This window comes from Neurospora tetrasperma, assembly GCF_000213175.1.
Source record: "Neurospora tetrasperma FGSC 2508 unplaced genomic scaffold NEUTE1scaffold_2, whole genome shotgun sequence".
Lineage (NCBI taxonomy): Eukaryota > Fungi > Ascomycota > Sordariomycetes > Sordariales > Sordariaceae > Neurospora > Neurospora tetrasperma.
In genome coordinates, this window is record NW_009799100.1 from 1206863 (window position 1) to 1221698 (window position 14836).

The 14836-nt window shown below is 54.5% G+C and overlaps 3 protein-coding genes across 3 annotated transcripts; 1 reads left to right on the forward strand and 2 right to left on the reverse strand.

Annotated features, from left to right (window-relative positions):
• Window positions 1–612: 612 nt before the first annotated feature.
• On the forward strand, window positions 613–9635 carry NEUTE1DRAFT_144944 (uncharacterized protein; the record flags this gene model as incomplete). Its single annotated transcript, XM_009850807.1, has 3 exons — window positions 613–7413; window positions 7483–7562; window positions 7635–9635. The coding sequence occupies 3 exons, from the start codon at window positions 795–797 to the stop codon at window positions 9312–9314; spliced, it is 8379 nt and encodes a 2792-aa protein (XP_009849109.1).
• A 319-nt stretch (window positions 9636–9954) lies between these two features.
• NEUTE1DRAFT_120733 (uncharacterized protein) lies at window positions 9955–10967 on the reverse strand (the record flags this gene model as incomplete). Its single annotated transcript, XM_009850808.1, has 2 exons — window positions 9955–10300; window positions 10420–10967. 2 exons carry the CDS (start codon window positions 10965–10967, stop codon window positions 10111–10113), a joined length of 738 nt encoding a protein of 245 aa, XP_009849110.1.
• A 2571-nt stretch (window positions 10968–13538) lies between these two features.
• Window positions 13539–14738, reverse strand: NEUTE1DRAFT_116265 (uncharacterized protein; the record flags this gene model as incomplete). Its single annotated transcript, XM_009850809.1, has 3 exons — window positions 13539–14112; window positions 14187–14305; window positions 14394–14738. The coding sequence occupies 3 exons, from the start codon at window positions 14598–14600 to the stop codon at window positions 13818–13820; spliced, it is 621 nt and encodes a 206-aa protein (XP_009849111.1).
• Between the last annotated feature and the right edge of the window lie 98 nt (window positions 14739–14836).

Here is a 14836-nt window from a genome sequence, read left to right on the forward strand (position 1 = left end):
GATGTCCCTCTCTCAGAATACTATACCAGCTTCGGTTTGACTAGTGGTTTGTTTCTTTGAGCTACTTGGAAACCGAGCCGATAGTGACTTTCTCTCCGGACCGCAGCCTCTTTCGTTACGCGCCTTCCTCGAACCTCACCTGACAACTCCCACCGTCACTATATACCTTCTCTACTCGACACTGGCCTCAGCGCATCCACCCAAACGCCTCATGAACTGGTAATTTTTGCGACGATCCAGATCAGTAGACCCGAGTGCCGATATGGCCGCCGCTCAAGTTTGGACATTCCGCGAAAGCTGGGCAATATGCGACACATATGGGTCGAATACGGGGCCTTGTCCGGCAGGGCCAACATGGTGGTATGAGTGGAATGAAGAAAACGTGGAAGAGACTGTGAGGAGTGATGTGGTAAAGTCAAGATTGAACATAGTTGCGCAACGCTGGGTAGAATTGCGCGGTCCAAGAACTGTGAGTTTTGTATATCTTCAACTTTCGTCCCAACCCTGGTTGTTCTCGTCTTTACCTTTGTGGAACTGCCCCAGGGGATCGCCTCTTAAAACACTGGCGTGCTTCCATAGTGGCAAGCGGGAAATGGGGGCCTGGGGTGCTCCAAAAATCCACTGGCACCTCATCGTTGCATGCTTGATCCATGTCAGCCCGCTCAATCTGGAAAGTCACCAGATCGTCTGGTCATTAGATCGTCCGAACTCTGGGTTATATATGCTAACAGGGCGCGTCACAGCGAGCTGCAACGTCTCCCTCACGTTCCTATCCAGTCACCACGCTCGACGGAATGTCAAGACGATCCCGCCTCCCATCAGCATTGCATGCGCCACAAGAAGAGGACTCGAGATGGTCTTCTTATACTCCCCGCGACCCGACAGCAACCGCTCAGCGGGCGCAAAAGTCACAGCCCTCCCGGAGCAGCCTCCCTAGACCTGTTTCCAGCAGTATACCTCGACCGGTTGCGACAATACCTCGATCCGATCCGAAGCGGCGTGGGAAAGACGGTGATTCATATCCCGACTCGAGTCCATGGCCTTGGCTTGACCCCGACCAAGATGACGAATTTCGACAAGTTGCAAAGAAGAGTAAACAGAAAAAGAAGACCGGCGGCGGCGGTGGTGGCGGTGCACAGCAACCAAAGCAAACAAATAACGATGGTGGTGAAGGTTCACAGAAGGAAGGCGACGATGGTGGTTATGACGGCAAGTCCAACGGCGGGGATGCCAGCAATGGTGCTGGAGGAGGTCCAGGCAAGTCAGGCAATGGAGGAGACAAAGGCGACGGTGACAAAAAGGACGAGAAGGCCAAGAAAGAAGCCGTCGATGATGAGGGCCAAAAGAAGGACGACGAAGAAAAGGAAGCAGAAAATGCAAATAAATCGCCACTCGACGATGACTGGAATCAAGCAACCAGCAAGATAAGGCAAAAAGGAAAGCGAGGTGATGCTATTGGTTCTGTCACCCAAGATAAGCCTACCCCGCGGTCATTGGATGACAAGGCGAAGAGCCATGGCAACTCGGACAAATCCAATGACCTTGACGAGGTCAAACTCGACACTGCAACCTCAATAAACGCCAATCGCGTCTTTACAGACAACGCGTCAATCGACAACCGGTCTTCGGGTAACAGCAGGATTGAAGAGAACAAATCTTCCGGGGAGCGAACATCTTCAGATAGCAAACCTTCGGGATTTCCGTGGAGCGCTCTTTGGGGCGGCGGTCTCAAATGGGGAGCGGGCAGCCACAAGGAACAGCCAAAGACGCAGGTGAAGCATGAAGACAAGCTCGAAAACGACCCGTGGGCCAAGTCCAAGAACACCAAAACCTTCCCAGGCTCTTTTGATGCCGCTGAGGAGACAAGAGAGGAGCCTGCTGTGACTGAGCCAAAGTCGGACACAAAGGGCGACCTGGACGACAAGCAAACCGGCATGAATGGGAAGTACTCGGCAAACGAGAAAAAACAAGACAGCGACGATGACAAGTACCGGGTCGACAGCATGTATGCCAAGGGGGTAAAGAAGGATGAGCGCAAAGATGATCACGATGACGGCTTCGTGGTTTCCACGAAGAAGAGCAAAAAGTCAAAGAACAACACTAGCGCATGGGATGTGGAACCAGATGCATGGCAAGAGCCAGTAGTGGAACCGAAAACAGAGCCAAAGCCGGAGCTAACAAAAACCACTGACCTCGAGCCTGAGGATGATTTCTTCGAAACCTTCCCTGCTGTGAAGAAGAATGAGAAAAGCTCGACCCGGTTGGGACAATCTTCGAGACTCGACGCATTTGCACCCACCCTCAAAAAGGCGAATCCAGATCCGTGGGAAGTCTTCGGCGCCAAGAAGAAAAAGACGAGGATCGGCGCCGCTGAAGAGCCTATGATTAGGACACGGAAGGCCGATCCGGAACTGTTACCGGCCGAACGATCGTCTCCCATTGCTGAACCCGAACCGGAGATTGAGCCAATAGATGATGAAAAGCTGGAGCCAATCTTGCCCTACAAGCCGCCAACGAAAAAGGCTTGGTGGGACGAGCCCCCAGGTCCACCGAGCCCTGTGAAGGGCAAAAAGAAGAAAGGTAAGTATGATATTGCTGACGAACCTCCCAGGGAGCCAGACCCGGAAGTGGAACCTATAGAAGAGTCCAAGTTCAAGACCGATAATACAGTGGAGGAGGACGACTTCTGGAACCATTACCAAACCACAGCCAAGAAGGACAAGAAGAAGAGTAAAAGATCAGAACTTTCAGAAGAAGCTGTACCGCCGCCACCGCCGCCGCCACCTCCTCCGGTAGAACCAGTTGAGACTTTTCCGTGGGATGATGTCCCGATCAAGAAGAACAAGAAGGGGAGAAGGGGACAGACGGAGCCTGAGCCACCACCGCCACCACCAGTCGAACTTGAACCGGTAGCTGAGCCGGAGCCGGAGCCGGAGCCGGAGCCAGAGCCAGTTTCTGGTCCGCCCCAGTTTCCTGAATCAGATGAGGATGGTGAGCACCCCGGCGGCTGGTTTTCCTCTTTTCTTCACAAGACGGATAAGAAGAAGAGTAGGCATACATCTCCCATGCATCCACCTCTTGAAGAGCCGGAGCCGGTCCAACCAGTACCAGAGCCGGAGCCAGAGCTGCAACCGGAACCAGAGACAAAGGTGGAAGACGACCATTGGGATTATCCCATCTCAAAAAAGGACAAGAGAAAGAAGAAGGGAAAGACCAGTGAGACCGTACCACCGCCGCCACCGCCGCCTCCTGAACTTTCCCAGAGATCCAAATCATCAAAGTACGACAAGGAGGATGAATACGACTTGTACAGTGCTTCATCGTCGAAGAAGAGCAAGAGGGATAAGAAGGGGTATACCGAACGTGTACCATCCCCGGAGCCATATGTCTCTGAACCAGTGGAGGAGGTCATCTCCGAGCTGGAGGAGCCAGAGCCCGAGTTTGATGCGGAACCCGAGCTGGAAGCACAACCTGAAGACACTGCTGCGTCGGATCGCGAAGACAGACCATCACATGACGAATGGGGCTACTCTAAGAGAGACAAAGACAAGAAAAAGAAGAAGAAGGGCACTGAAATAGAAGTCAAGTCTAAAACTGAGTCCAGGTCAAGTCGAAAGCCGGAGCCAGAACCCGAGCCCGACTCGAAACGGAAGAAAGCCAAAGACAGCATTTGGAGCTTGTCTAGTGACCCAAAGAAGGACAAAAAGAAGAGGAGAGGCGAGTTGGATGAGGACAGCAAGCCGCTAGCTTCACCTGCACCTGATCCGCCTGATGTCTGGGACGACGACTATCAGGACCAGAAGAAGAAAAGCGCCATCTCAGACGCATGGGCTAATTACTCGAACAAGGATAAGAAGAAGGGCAAAAACGCCGTAGATGTCCTCATGGGGCTAAACAAATCGGGAGATCCACTAGCTGACTCAGCTCGGCAATCACCGCCAAGCCCTTCTCACCGTCCCGGTGGCTTCTTCGAATCCTGGGAAACCGACAGTGACCATGACGACCACCATAAACACAGAAAGCGGTCCAAGGACAGTTCACAAAAGCCTTACAGCATCGAGGAGCCTACTTTAGACGACGTCTGGGGCGCTACCATGTCCAGCAAGCGCAAGAAGAAGGCTAATGCCGGCACCGACAACGCACCGGTGGAGGTTGTGGTGGACCATGTACCGGACCCCATCCAGCCGGGCTTTGTGGAGGGAAGCAGGGACGACAAATACAACCAGGATGACAGCAAACCAGAAAGCAACAGCTATGGCAGCAGTTTCTGGGGATGGGGCGGCTTCGCCAAGAGCAGCAGCAAATCATCCAATAAGGAGTCGTCGCTTCATGACGAGCCAGCACCACCTCCGCCACCACCACCGGCACCAACACCTCCACTAGACGAACCAGAGCTCGACATTTGGGCTGATGACGATGACGAACCTCAGCCGGTTGTCAAGGCCGAGAAAGAGGACAAGAAAAAGTCCAAGGATAAGAAGTCGAAGGACAAGGAGCCCAAACTCAGCGAGAAAGAGCTGAAGAAGCTAGAGAAGGAAAAGAAGAAGGCCGAGAAAGAGGAAGCGAGGCGCAGACTCAAGGAGGCCAAGGAGCTGGAGGAAGAATTGAAACGTAATGCTAGAGAAGCAAAGGAGTTGGATGAGGCCTTGAGGCGTAAGGCTGAAAGGGAGAGGGAGTTGGAGGAGCAAGCTCAGCGTGAAGCCGAAGAGCAAGCAGCCCGCGAGGAAGAGGAGCGAAGACTGCAGGAGGAAGAAGAGCAGAGACAACGGGAAGAAGAAGAGCGTCGACTCCAAGAAGAGGAGGCGTGTCGACAACGGGAGGCCGAAGAGCAAGCTCGGATCGCCGAAGAAGAGGCTCGCATTGCTGCCGAGGAGCAAGCACGCCAGGATGAGGAAAAGAAACTTGCAAAAGAGAAGGCCAAGCTCGATGAAGAAGCAGCGGAGCTTGAAACACTGAGGCTCAAGAAGGAGAAAACGCCTCGAAGATTCACGATGAGAGAGCAGCGCCGGCTCGACATCCTTGCTAGCAAATTCGAGGAGATTGCGCGCAAGCGGCAAGAAGAGGAAGATGAGCGGCAACGAGCAGAAGAAGAAGCAGCCCGTATTGCCGAAGAAGAGGCTCGCCTTGCTGCTGAAGAACAGGCTCGGAAGGAGGAGGAAGAGAGAATTGCCAGAGAAGTAGCAGAACTTGAAGAGGAGGAGGCTGAATTTCAGGCACTCAGGTTCAAGAAGGCCAACTCGCCGAGGAGGTTTACAACAAAGGACCAACAGAGGCTTCAGCAGATCATCAAGCAACACAGAGAGAGGAAACGCCTCAAGCAAGAGGAAGAGGAACGCAAGCAACGAGAGGAGGAAGAGGAGAGGCAACGGCAGGCTGAAGAAGAAGCCCGTCTTGCTGCTGAAGAACAGGCGCGGAAAGATGAGGAGGCCAGGCTTGCGGAAGAAGCGAGGATCGCAGAGGAGGAAGCGAGGATTGCGGAGGAAGAAGCACTACTCGCGAAGGATGAGGCCGAACTTGAGACCCTTACAAACAAGAAGGCAAAAACGCCTCGTCGATTTACTCTCATGGACGGACGGAGGCTCGACGTCCTTACCAAGGATGTCAACCGGCGACGAGACGAGAAGGCTGCTCGAGAGGCTGCGAAGAAGGCTGCGGAGGAGGCTTCGCCAGAGGCTGCAGACCAGCCCGGAGACGAATGGCAAGATGCAGATGAAGGCCAAGGTCAAAGCAACGGCGAAGACCCCGAAGCAGCTGCTCTCAAGGAAGCAACAGAGAGGGCCATTCGTCAAGCGGAGGAGGAGGCCGAAGCCAAGCAGACAAAGAAGTCGAGCAGAGCCAAGGGCAAATCCAAGGCTGATCCACTCGATGACATGCAGCTCACTCCCGAGCAGGTGGACGAGTTGCTCGGAGACTCATCGAAACGGGACAAGAGTGTGGACAGCCAACCTAAGGAGGATAAACCTGATACCAACAACCACGCGCCTGGCGGGTTCAGCCTTTGGGGAGCTGCCAAGAGGGGCATCTTTGGGTTTGGAGGAGGCGGAGGGTGGGAAGACCACAATGTGCAGCCTGGTGCTCCGGAACCTGAGCCGTCGGCCGAAGATAACGAGGCAGCCATGGCTGCTGGTGGTGTGATTGGAGGCGTTCCTCCTGAGCTATGGGATGCAACCCCCAAGGCCGTCTCACCGTCGCCTGAACCAACCGCTGAGCCAGTGGCCTACCCCGCCAAGCCCACCAAGTCCAAGAAGGCTGCGGGGAGCAAGAGCAAGAGCAAGATTGCCGATCGCCTGCGCGTCTTCGAGTCACTTGACGCCGGGGCCGCGACACCTGCTGATACCGATGGTGGCCCGCCGCCAGCCGCACCATCGACACCACCACCACAGCACTCTGGCTATCCCCCTCCCCCGCCCGCGCCATATTTGGTGCGCTCGCCACCGTCACCTGCCATCTCACCCGTTGTCGCAGTTGCCGTGTCTCCGCCAGCGCAGAGAGAGGAACGACGAAAGTCATCAAGAAGGAGCAGAGATAAAGACAGAGGCTATTTGCGCGACGACGATAACGACTATTATCTATCGGTCCCTCCACCTCCGCCTCCACCGCCGCCTGTTGTTGCGCCGTCGGGCGCACCACCTGGGGGTTTCCCCGGCGGATTTCCGATCGACGACGACGACGACGACGACGACGATCACCGACCCAGTCGCGACATGCATGGTGACCATCATGACAACGACCCCGAAAACCACCGAGAACCTGAACTTGTCGATTCTGCAGCCGAACGGAGAGCAAAGAGACGATCCAAAAGGATCTCACCTGAAGGTGTCGAGTTCGACTTGCCGCCTGCACCGCCCTCGCCCCCACCTGTCGCGCCCGATGCGCCAATTGACGACGAAATGGCAGAGTCAAGATCGCCTCGAAAGGAAAGGCCCAAGATCAACCGCCAAGGTACAGCTTGGGGTATGGAAGGGAAGAAGCCATCTTCGAGGCCCAAGATCGAACGAGAGGCAAGCGCAAAGAAAAGGACGGCGCACATCGAGACGCCCGAGAAGCCACCACGGTTCAGAGAGAAGGATGCGGCGGCGGCCGTAGCAGCGCCAGCTCCGATGCAAGCGCGCTTCGCTAGCGTCTTCACCAGTACCCCTCCACTGTCGCGATCCATGTCCCAGCGCGAGAAGCGACTTGGTCCCAACGGCAAGCCCATCGCACGCAGATACTCGGATAGCACCAATGCCATCGTCAATCCTCCTGTTCCTCCTGCTGCTGCTTCCCCTCCGCCAGAAGATATCTCATCAAAGGCGGCAAAGGTCTTGGGTGTCGGTGCCCGCGGTCTCGGGGTTGGCCTTGGCCTTGCGAATGGAATTCTTTCCCATGGCTTTGGGCGAGGTGCTCCTGCTGCGCCTACACGCAACAAGCCGAGTAAGTTTTTGTGTTGCCTTTTGTTGCAAGACAACGATGTCGCTAACACATGTTTGTGCGACAATGCAGACTTGAACGATGACACGCCTGTGTCCGGTGCTAATGATCCTGATTTCAGCCCGACCAAGTCAGAACGCCGCAGGGCAAAGGTATGCGACAGCCCAACATTCGCCGCGTCGCAATCGAATCAGTCAGTTACTAATTACAAGTCGCAACAACAGCAATACATGTCCGAGGATGACCACGTCATGTTCGAGATGCCCGAAGCTGCACCCCCCGCTCGCCCCCCAGTTCGCCGCGTTAGCACCAGCAACGCCAACAAGAAGTCGGGCTTCAGCCTGTTTGGCGTCTTTGGCTCGAAGCAACAGCAAGAACCGCCGCCCCGCCCCGAACCTCCTCGTCGAAGCCGAACAGTTCCTACATACCAGACTACAGATGATGAAGGTGGCCGGCACCCCGCAGCCGCATTCGTCCCCGAGACCGACGCCGAGCGCGAAGCCCGCAGAGCCGCCCGTCGCGCACGCCGCGCAGAGAAAGAGGCAGCCGAGAGAGGCGCCGCCATACATTCCGCTGAAGAGGCTCGTCGCCAAAAGGACGAAGCCCGTCGCGAACGTCGCAGAAAACAGGAGGAAGAGGAAGAGGCTCGGAGGCTAGAAGAGAAGGAAGCCCGTCGTGCCGAACGAAGAGCCCGCAAAGCAAGAGAGGAAGACGATCGCCGTGCCAGAGAAGAGGAAGAACGCCGAGCTGAAGACCAAAGAGAAGCGGAGCGCGCCGAGCGGAGGAGGATACGGGCCGAACGAGCTGCTGCCGAGGCCGAAGCCGGACATCGTGACGTCAATGGCGGTAGACAACAAGATGAGCGGCGACGAGCCACCCGGCGTATGCCTCCTGAGTCTGACCGTGAGCACGACCGCGACCGCGAAGATGACGAGGAACGGCGAAGGAGAAAAGAGGCCCGCCGTGCTGCCAAGGCCGCTCAGCTTGCTGCTGAAGCTGCTGCCGATGAGATGGACAGGGCCAGGAGGGAGCGGAGGCCGAGAGAAAAGAGCACGGCCAGACCCGAACCACCGAGAGATGCGCTGCCAGATGAATACGTCTATCCAACCTCAAGACAGCAATCCAAGGCTTGGAAGCAGGGGCAAGGACAGCATGATGGATGGCCACGCTCGGGAACCACGTCGTGGGTCAAGGACCATGCTGAAGCTCCTGCTCCCCCATCGCCGCCCGGGCCTTTGGGTGCCTTTGTCAACGACCATGCCAACGGACATGCCAATGGTGGTGCGCCACCACCGCCACCTCCTCCTGCTGTTATGCGTCATGAGCTAGATGAGGAAGAGGCTGCTCGGCATGCAAGAAGAGAACGAAGAGCGCGCAGGGAGCAAAAGTACCACGCGGCTCAAGCGGCCGCTGAGGAAGCCGAGCGCGAGCGAGACCGTGAAAGGGGAGATGCGGCGTACATCAGTGCGCATGATGATGAGAGGAGACGGACGAGAAGGAGAAGAGGCGATGAAGAACGACCTGATCGCGCTGTACGTGAGCGTGAGCGTGACCATGCTCGACAGCAGCAGCGAGACCACAGAGATCGCGACCCCCGAGACCGTGCCGAACGCAGTCAGCGCGATCGAGACCAACGCGAGTATTACAGCGCTCGCGACGACCGGGAACAGCTTCCTCGGCCTCGGGAGCGGAAGCGCGGGGAACGGGCGGCCGATTACGACGACCGTGATCCCCGCGCGGAGAGGGGAGACAGGGGAGACAGAGGAGACCGTGGGGGGGACCGGACTGGATCCGGCTCCGGCAGTGATGGGAGGGAGAACAGGAAGAGTGGCGGTGGCGGGCCTGGAGATCAGGGTACTACGCCGAGGAGTAGCTGGTGGAAGAAGATTGCTAGGTTTGGCTAGTGATATTCTCCCAGTGGTTTTCGAATTTGCTTGTTTGCTGATGTATCGAAATTGGTTCGGCTGGAGTTCTGTGTTTGGGGGAGTTATTGTTGTATGATTTCATGGTTTGGGCCAGCACCATATATGGATGTGGGATGAGTGTGGGAATCAGGCGACATGGAGTTCAAGGGACGTATGATTGTGGTTTTCTCTTGGGTCGGTGCAGAGGAGCATGGTGTCTGCCCCTATCCGGTCGCTTGTTACATTTACTTGTTCATGAGAGTGTTTATGATTTGATGATATACACGGATGATGACAAAGAGATAATAATGACACCGTTTTAACAACGTCGTACTTTTATGGTTATAAGGTGGATGTTAAAGTTGGTGTAGGAATTGCGGGGTGTTCTGGAACAAGTACAATCTCTAGTCTCGTTAAGGCATGGAGATATTGCTACAGACAGCTGTTTGAGTTATCTCTGTCGCTGTGTCATTGTGTGCTCATCGTTATCTTTGCCTGTGCGATGGTTCCTGTGCCGAGAGGTTGGTATATATCGAGTGGTTCGTCTCGTCTCTGTCCTATCTCTCCGAGGCCTTCACTCACTGATCGATCAGTCTTTAGGCCGTCACCGTCACGATGTACAGCGAAGAAAACATTCCAAAATAGCTCATAATTATTTAGAATCCCCCTTTTCATTTTACCCCCTGGGTATATAACTACCAGACATTATCCATTACATAACGTTAAGCATGTCAACCAAAAGACATTCTCATTCACGAATCAAATCCCCCTTTTCCACCATCTTCACCAACCCACTTTAGTAGTTTCTAGGAACCAGCCTCTGGGGATCCTCAGCCTTCAGATACCCATCAGCAATGAGCGTCGCGACGTTCTCATAAGTCTGGTACTGAACGCCCTGACCAGGCTGGCCGAACCACGGGGCGATGGGTCCAGCAAGGACAGCAAAGGGCTTGATGACGCTGTAAACGTGGTAGTTCCATGGGAACCTATCATGATATCTCCTGTTAGTCTTTTCTTCCTTTTTTTTTCCTTTTCCTTTCCCCATTCCACTTCCCCTTGAGGAGAGGGGTAACAAAACAAGGAGAGATAAAAAAAAAAAGCTCACTTGGCATCCCCATTCAAATTACTAGGCGGCAAACTCCTCTGCAGATACGGCGCCGCCGCCGGCGCCAGGAAACTTCCATACTCGCTGCCGAACCGGTCCACAAACGTGCCCGTCTGCAGCGTCAAGTTGGCCGCGATGATGTTGCCCTCGTCATCCACACTGAAGCCGTTTTGGGGCGGGTAGTCCCACCACCCGCTGCCCGTCTGGTTGAACCACTTCTCCAGAAAGGCGCCCGGGCAAAGTCCGCCGAAGCGGTCGTAGATGTCGAGGATGGGATCCAACGGCAAAAAGAACTGGGGCAGCACGACGGGCCCCAGGCGCGAGTCGCCGCAGATGTAGGTTGCCGACAGCGTCCGGTTTTGCGCGGTGCCGGCGCAGTAGGCGGGCGAGCGCCTGCTGTAGGGGCAGGTGGTGGCGGTGGAGGAGGCGTTGACGTAGGAGCGCTCATTGAGACTTCCAGAGGAGGAGGAGGAGGAGGAGCCGGCGGGAAGGGCGACGGCGGTGCTGGTCAAGAGGGCGACGGCGGTGGAGAGGAGGGTGAACTTCATTTTGGCGGTTGGTGAGAGGGTTGGGTTCGGTTGTTGTTGTTGATGGGAGTTATGAAGTAAGTATTAAGGGTATGTGAAGTTCGTCCTGGAATCCTCTCGAGGCGAATGCCGGGGCTGGTTGGGTGGCCTGGGGGGTGAAACTGGTGGTGAGGGCTGAGGAAGACACACGAACACAACAGAAGGGGAGGACGTCGTGAGAGTTTATATATCTCCACGACCGAGAACAGACAAAGTAAAGTTACCAGCCATCTGAGTGATCAACAGACACTCCGTACATATTTACTCCGTACCTGTATGTATCCCCGGCCGGTTCGTGGTGTCCTTGAACCGTGGAGCCCGGCCGGCTCAGATCCATGGATCCATGCCGGATCTGATCTGAGATGTGCCCCCTTCCCTCCATGGCCCTGTGAGTGAGTATTGGCGGAGTTACCGCCTCAAGAATTCCACACCGCGTTCTCTTTTTTTTTTCTGCGTAAACTGAGAAATAAACACCCCTTGTCAAGTCCACTCAGATGCATTTCCCCGGTCCCATCGCGGATCACATCCCCCTCCTTGTACGTACCTGGCCCAGAATGGCTGGTGTAGTATAAAATTCGAAGCTGGCCTGTGAAGTTTTCACCGGCTAATGCGAGGCTTGACTCGGCCACGCCCCGCGTCGGAAGGGAGATTGACACTCGACTCGGTCGACATACTTTGCAGGTGGTACGAAGAACGAGAGCCGCCAATGGCTTTGAGACATGCTTACCTTACTTGCACTGCCCGTGCTTCGTACTTCATGATGTTCCGTTGTGAGACCTGCTTTCCCCTTGTCATTGGCCCTATATCTTTCTGGCAGATAATCTATCGTTGACACCGAAATGTGCATTTCTCAATCTCTCCCAGTTCAGAGTTTTCTGGCCCCAAAGACCTGAAGATCACGAGGCAGAAAGAAAGAAAATCTCGACGTGTCCCTGCATGAGTTCGGCACTGAGCTGAACTGAGGGTTCCCTTTTAGTCTTTTGTAGTCTCTTGTGGTCCCACTCTTAGCTTTGTCGATCCGTGGATCTTTTTAGTGACGGTCCGGTGACAGTTCAGGAGAGCCAAGAGCACTGGTGTAAGCCGAGTCCCCCTATTGGCTAGGGTTGGCTTGCTAGAGGCGTGCTGGGGAACCACCTGAATCGACCCTGAATGGAGACCTATGGAGGCATGAGGTTGGTAAGGTGGTAAGCTGAATGAATGGCATGGCCGAAATGTCGGATCTCATTCTCAGCCCCAATGTTTTCTTTCGGAGCGGGGTTTGACTACTTTGGGATTTTCGCTGCTGTAAGAAATGGAAGGTGAAGCGATGCTTTGTTCCTGCGGAGCGAAATGCGTGAAATAGTAACGGCTTTGCCATAAGATTGTTGTCTCAACTCAAAACTGATCGAAACATTCTATTAGGGCAGGTACTCAGACTGGTTTCATTGACCCTGAGACTCTCAACTTCGATCGCGGCTTTGAGAAGCTTGACTTGGTTCACTTCGAGACCTAGCTATAATGGCGGGCCGTGAATATCTCCCGGATTTCACTGCTTACTTCGGTCCGAGCACTAACTCGGCGTACACTAGTTTCCCTAGTACTAAGACCTGTTCGGTCTCCAGTTTCTTATCTTTCATGTCCCTCTTCGTCTGTGAATCAAGTGGGAAGCATGTGCTAGTGAGATTACTCCGTCAGGACAAGATGTAGTACAGACCATCAAACTTGGTCCGGCTTTCTTTTTGACACACGATATTGAGGTCCACCCAAGAGAGACGCAACAAAAGTGGTGAGAGCCTCTGGTTCACCTTTCCAAACCGCCGACAATGAGGACGAGGCTTGCTGCTGCCGGTTCTTTCTCCGGCACTAACCCTCTCGTTCCATATTTCAAGGGGGGAATACTCGGTGTTGTGGCTGAGTCATGGGAGTTGTGGTCCTTATCACTTAGAAATACTGTGATATTTTCGCGATGCAGGATGACGATGCTGATAGATATGGCTTTAATTCTTAATTGGGACCGTGGCTTCGTTGGCTCTGACGGAAGTGGCCATGGCTGCAGCTGTAGGGCTCAAGAGAGTGAATGCCAAGATACGTGTGTTAATAACGGTTGCGGTGGTGCAGTTGTCTTTGGCCAGAAAAAAAAAAAGAATTACTGGAGGCAAAGCTTTAGGGTAGAATCGTAATCTCCTATGAAACCACTTATCAAATATTGGTCTATCGCCCTCCCAAAGACAAGCATGGAATCAGTCAAACGCGGCAATAGTAGGGAAGTTACCGAGACCTTTCCGACCTGCGGATTGGGTGGACCGAGAATTTCAGGATGGCATGACTACCAACAAGAACAAAGCCCCCCAAGTCAAAGATGGAGACACTGTCCGGAGTCATAGTCAGCTCCAACTCAGTTTCAAGTGAAGAGGAAAGAGACATACTGACGGAAGGATATGGCCGGTTTATGACATGGAACCAGATTGCCAGAGGAGAAATACTCGGGATGGAGAGCCTCGGCTGTAGTCAGCTTTAGACAGACACATTGAGGTCTAGGGTTCCCTTGAAGCAGGTCTTGGCGGCATATGAGCACCGGATAATGGATATTCAAGAATAGGCATTAACAATATCAGACACCACGCAACGCGATGCGGACTAACTACTACTAATGATAAAGACAACTGACAGACAAAAAGGCCTGCGGTGCTATGGTGCTCCAGTCCCCTCTAGCCCGTGATCGTCCCCGTCTCTGAGTCGGACGGGAAACCAGTTCCGCCTCTCGGTATAGATATGAATGCTGGCTCGTGAAAAAATAATATGTGGTGCCGCCTTGCCGTCGCGTCGTGTGTATGTCCTCTTGGCGTGATTCGTCTATTTCTTGATGCCCTTGCTGTCGAGGAAGGCCTTGAGGATGATGACAAAGTTCTCGAGAGCTGCGAGGTACTCCTTGAGCTGAGCGTTGACCTTGTCCTGGTCGTCACCGAGCTTGGTGTAGAAGTCCTTACGGTAAGGGCAAGCGCTCATGGCAGCGCTGAAGATGGGCTTGATGAGGAAGCTGTGGTGGGGCTTGAGGGTGACATCGTAGGCAGCGCGGAACGAGGTAGAAAGCTCCTGGTCAGCGGCGGCGACGTTGTTGGCAAGACCTTTGCAAGTGAACTCGAGACCCCTGGAGGTTTGCTTGTTAGTACACCGTTCCTCCTCCTTCTTCTTCTGGAGCCGTCCAGCCTAATGTTCTCTTACCTGACGAGCCAGAGCAGGGCCTGGCCGGCCTTGTTCTCCTTGGCCTTTTGCTCGTTGTTTACAAGGTCCTGGAGAGTCTCGGACTCGGTAGGGGCGGCAAGAAAACGCTGGCGGATTTTCTAGAACAGATGGAAGCACATTGTTAGCTGGCTGCACTTGGCGTATGTAAGGAACCTCGGTCAATGCTGGACTGGACAGCTGACGCACCTCGACATTGCCGAGCATGTCGCTCTTGACGGGGGAGAAGGCGGCAGAGCCGAGCACATCGAAGATGGAGACTAGCGACTCGGCAGCCTCGAGGAACTCGGTGGTGGGAATGGCATTGCCCTTGTCGGCCTGGACGGGGACGTCGGTGAAGGAACGCTTGAGGGTGTTGAGGTAGGTACCTCCGGGGGGGATCTGGCCGGTAGACATGGTGGTGGTGGTGGTTGTTGTTGTTGTTGTTGCGTGGATTGGTCGTGGAGGATGGTGATGACGATGAAGATGGTTAGTTTGAAAAACGAAAGAGATGAAGAAAGACAAGTCAGATGTTTAGAAGCAGCAACGGACTCGACGGAACGTGGTGGGAAAGGGGGTCGGTCACTCCATGGCGGAGTGGAACAGTGGAACTTGAAACTGTCACCATCCCCAATCATTCGACTGTGCCCCGC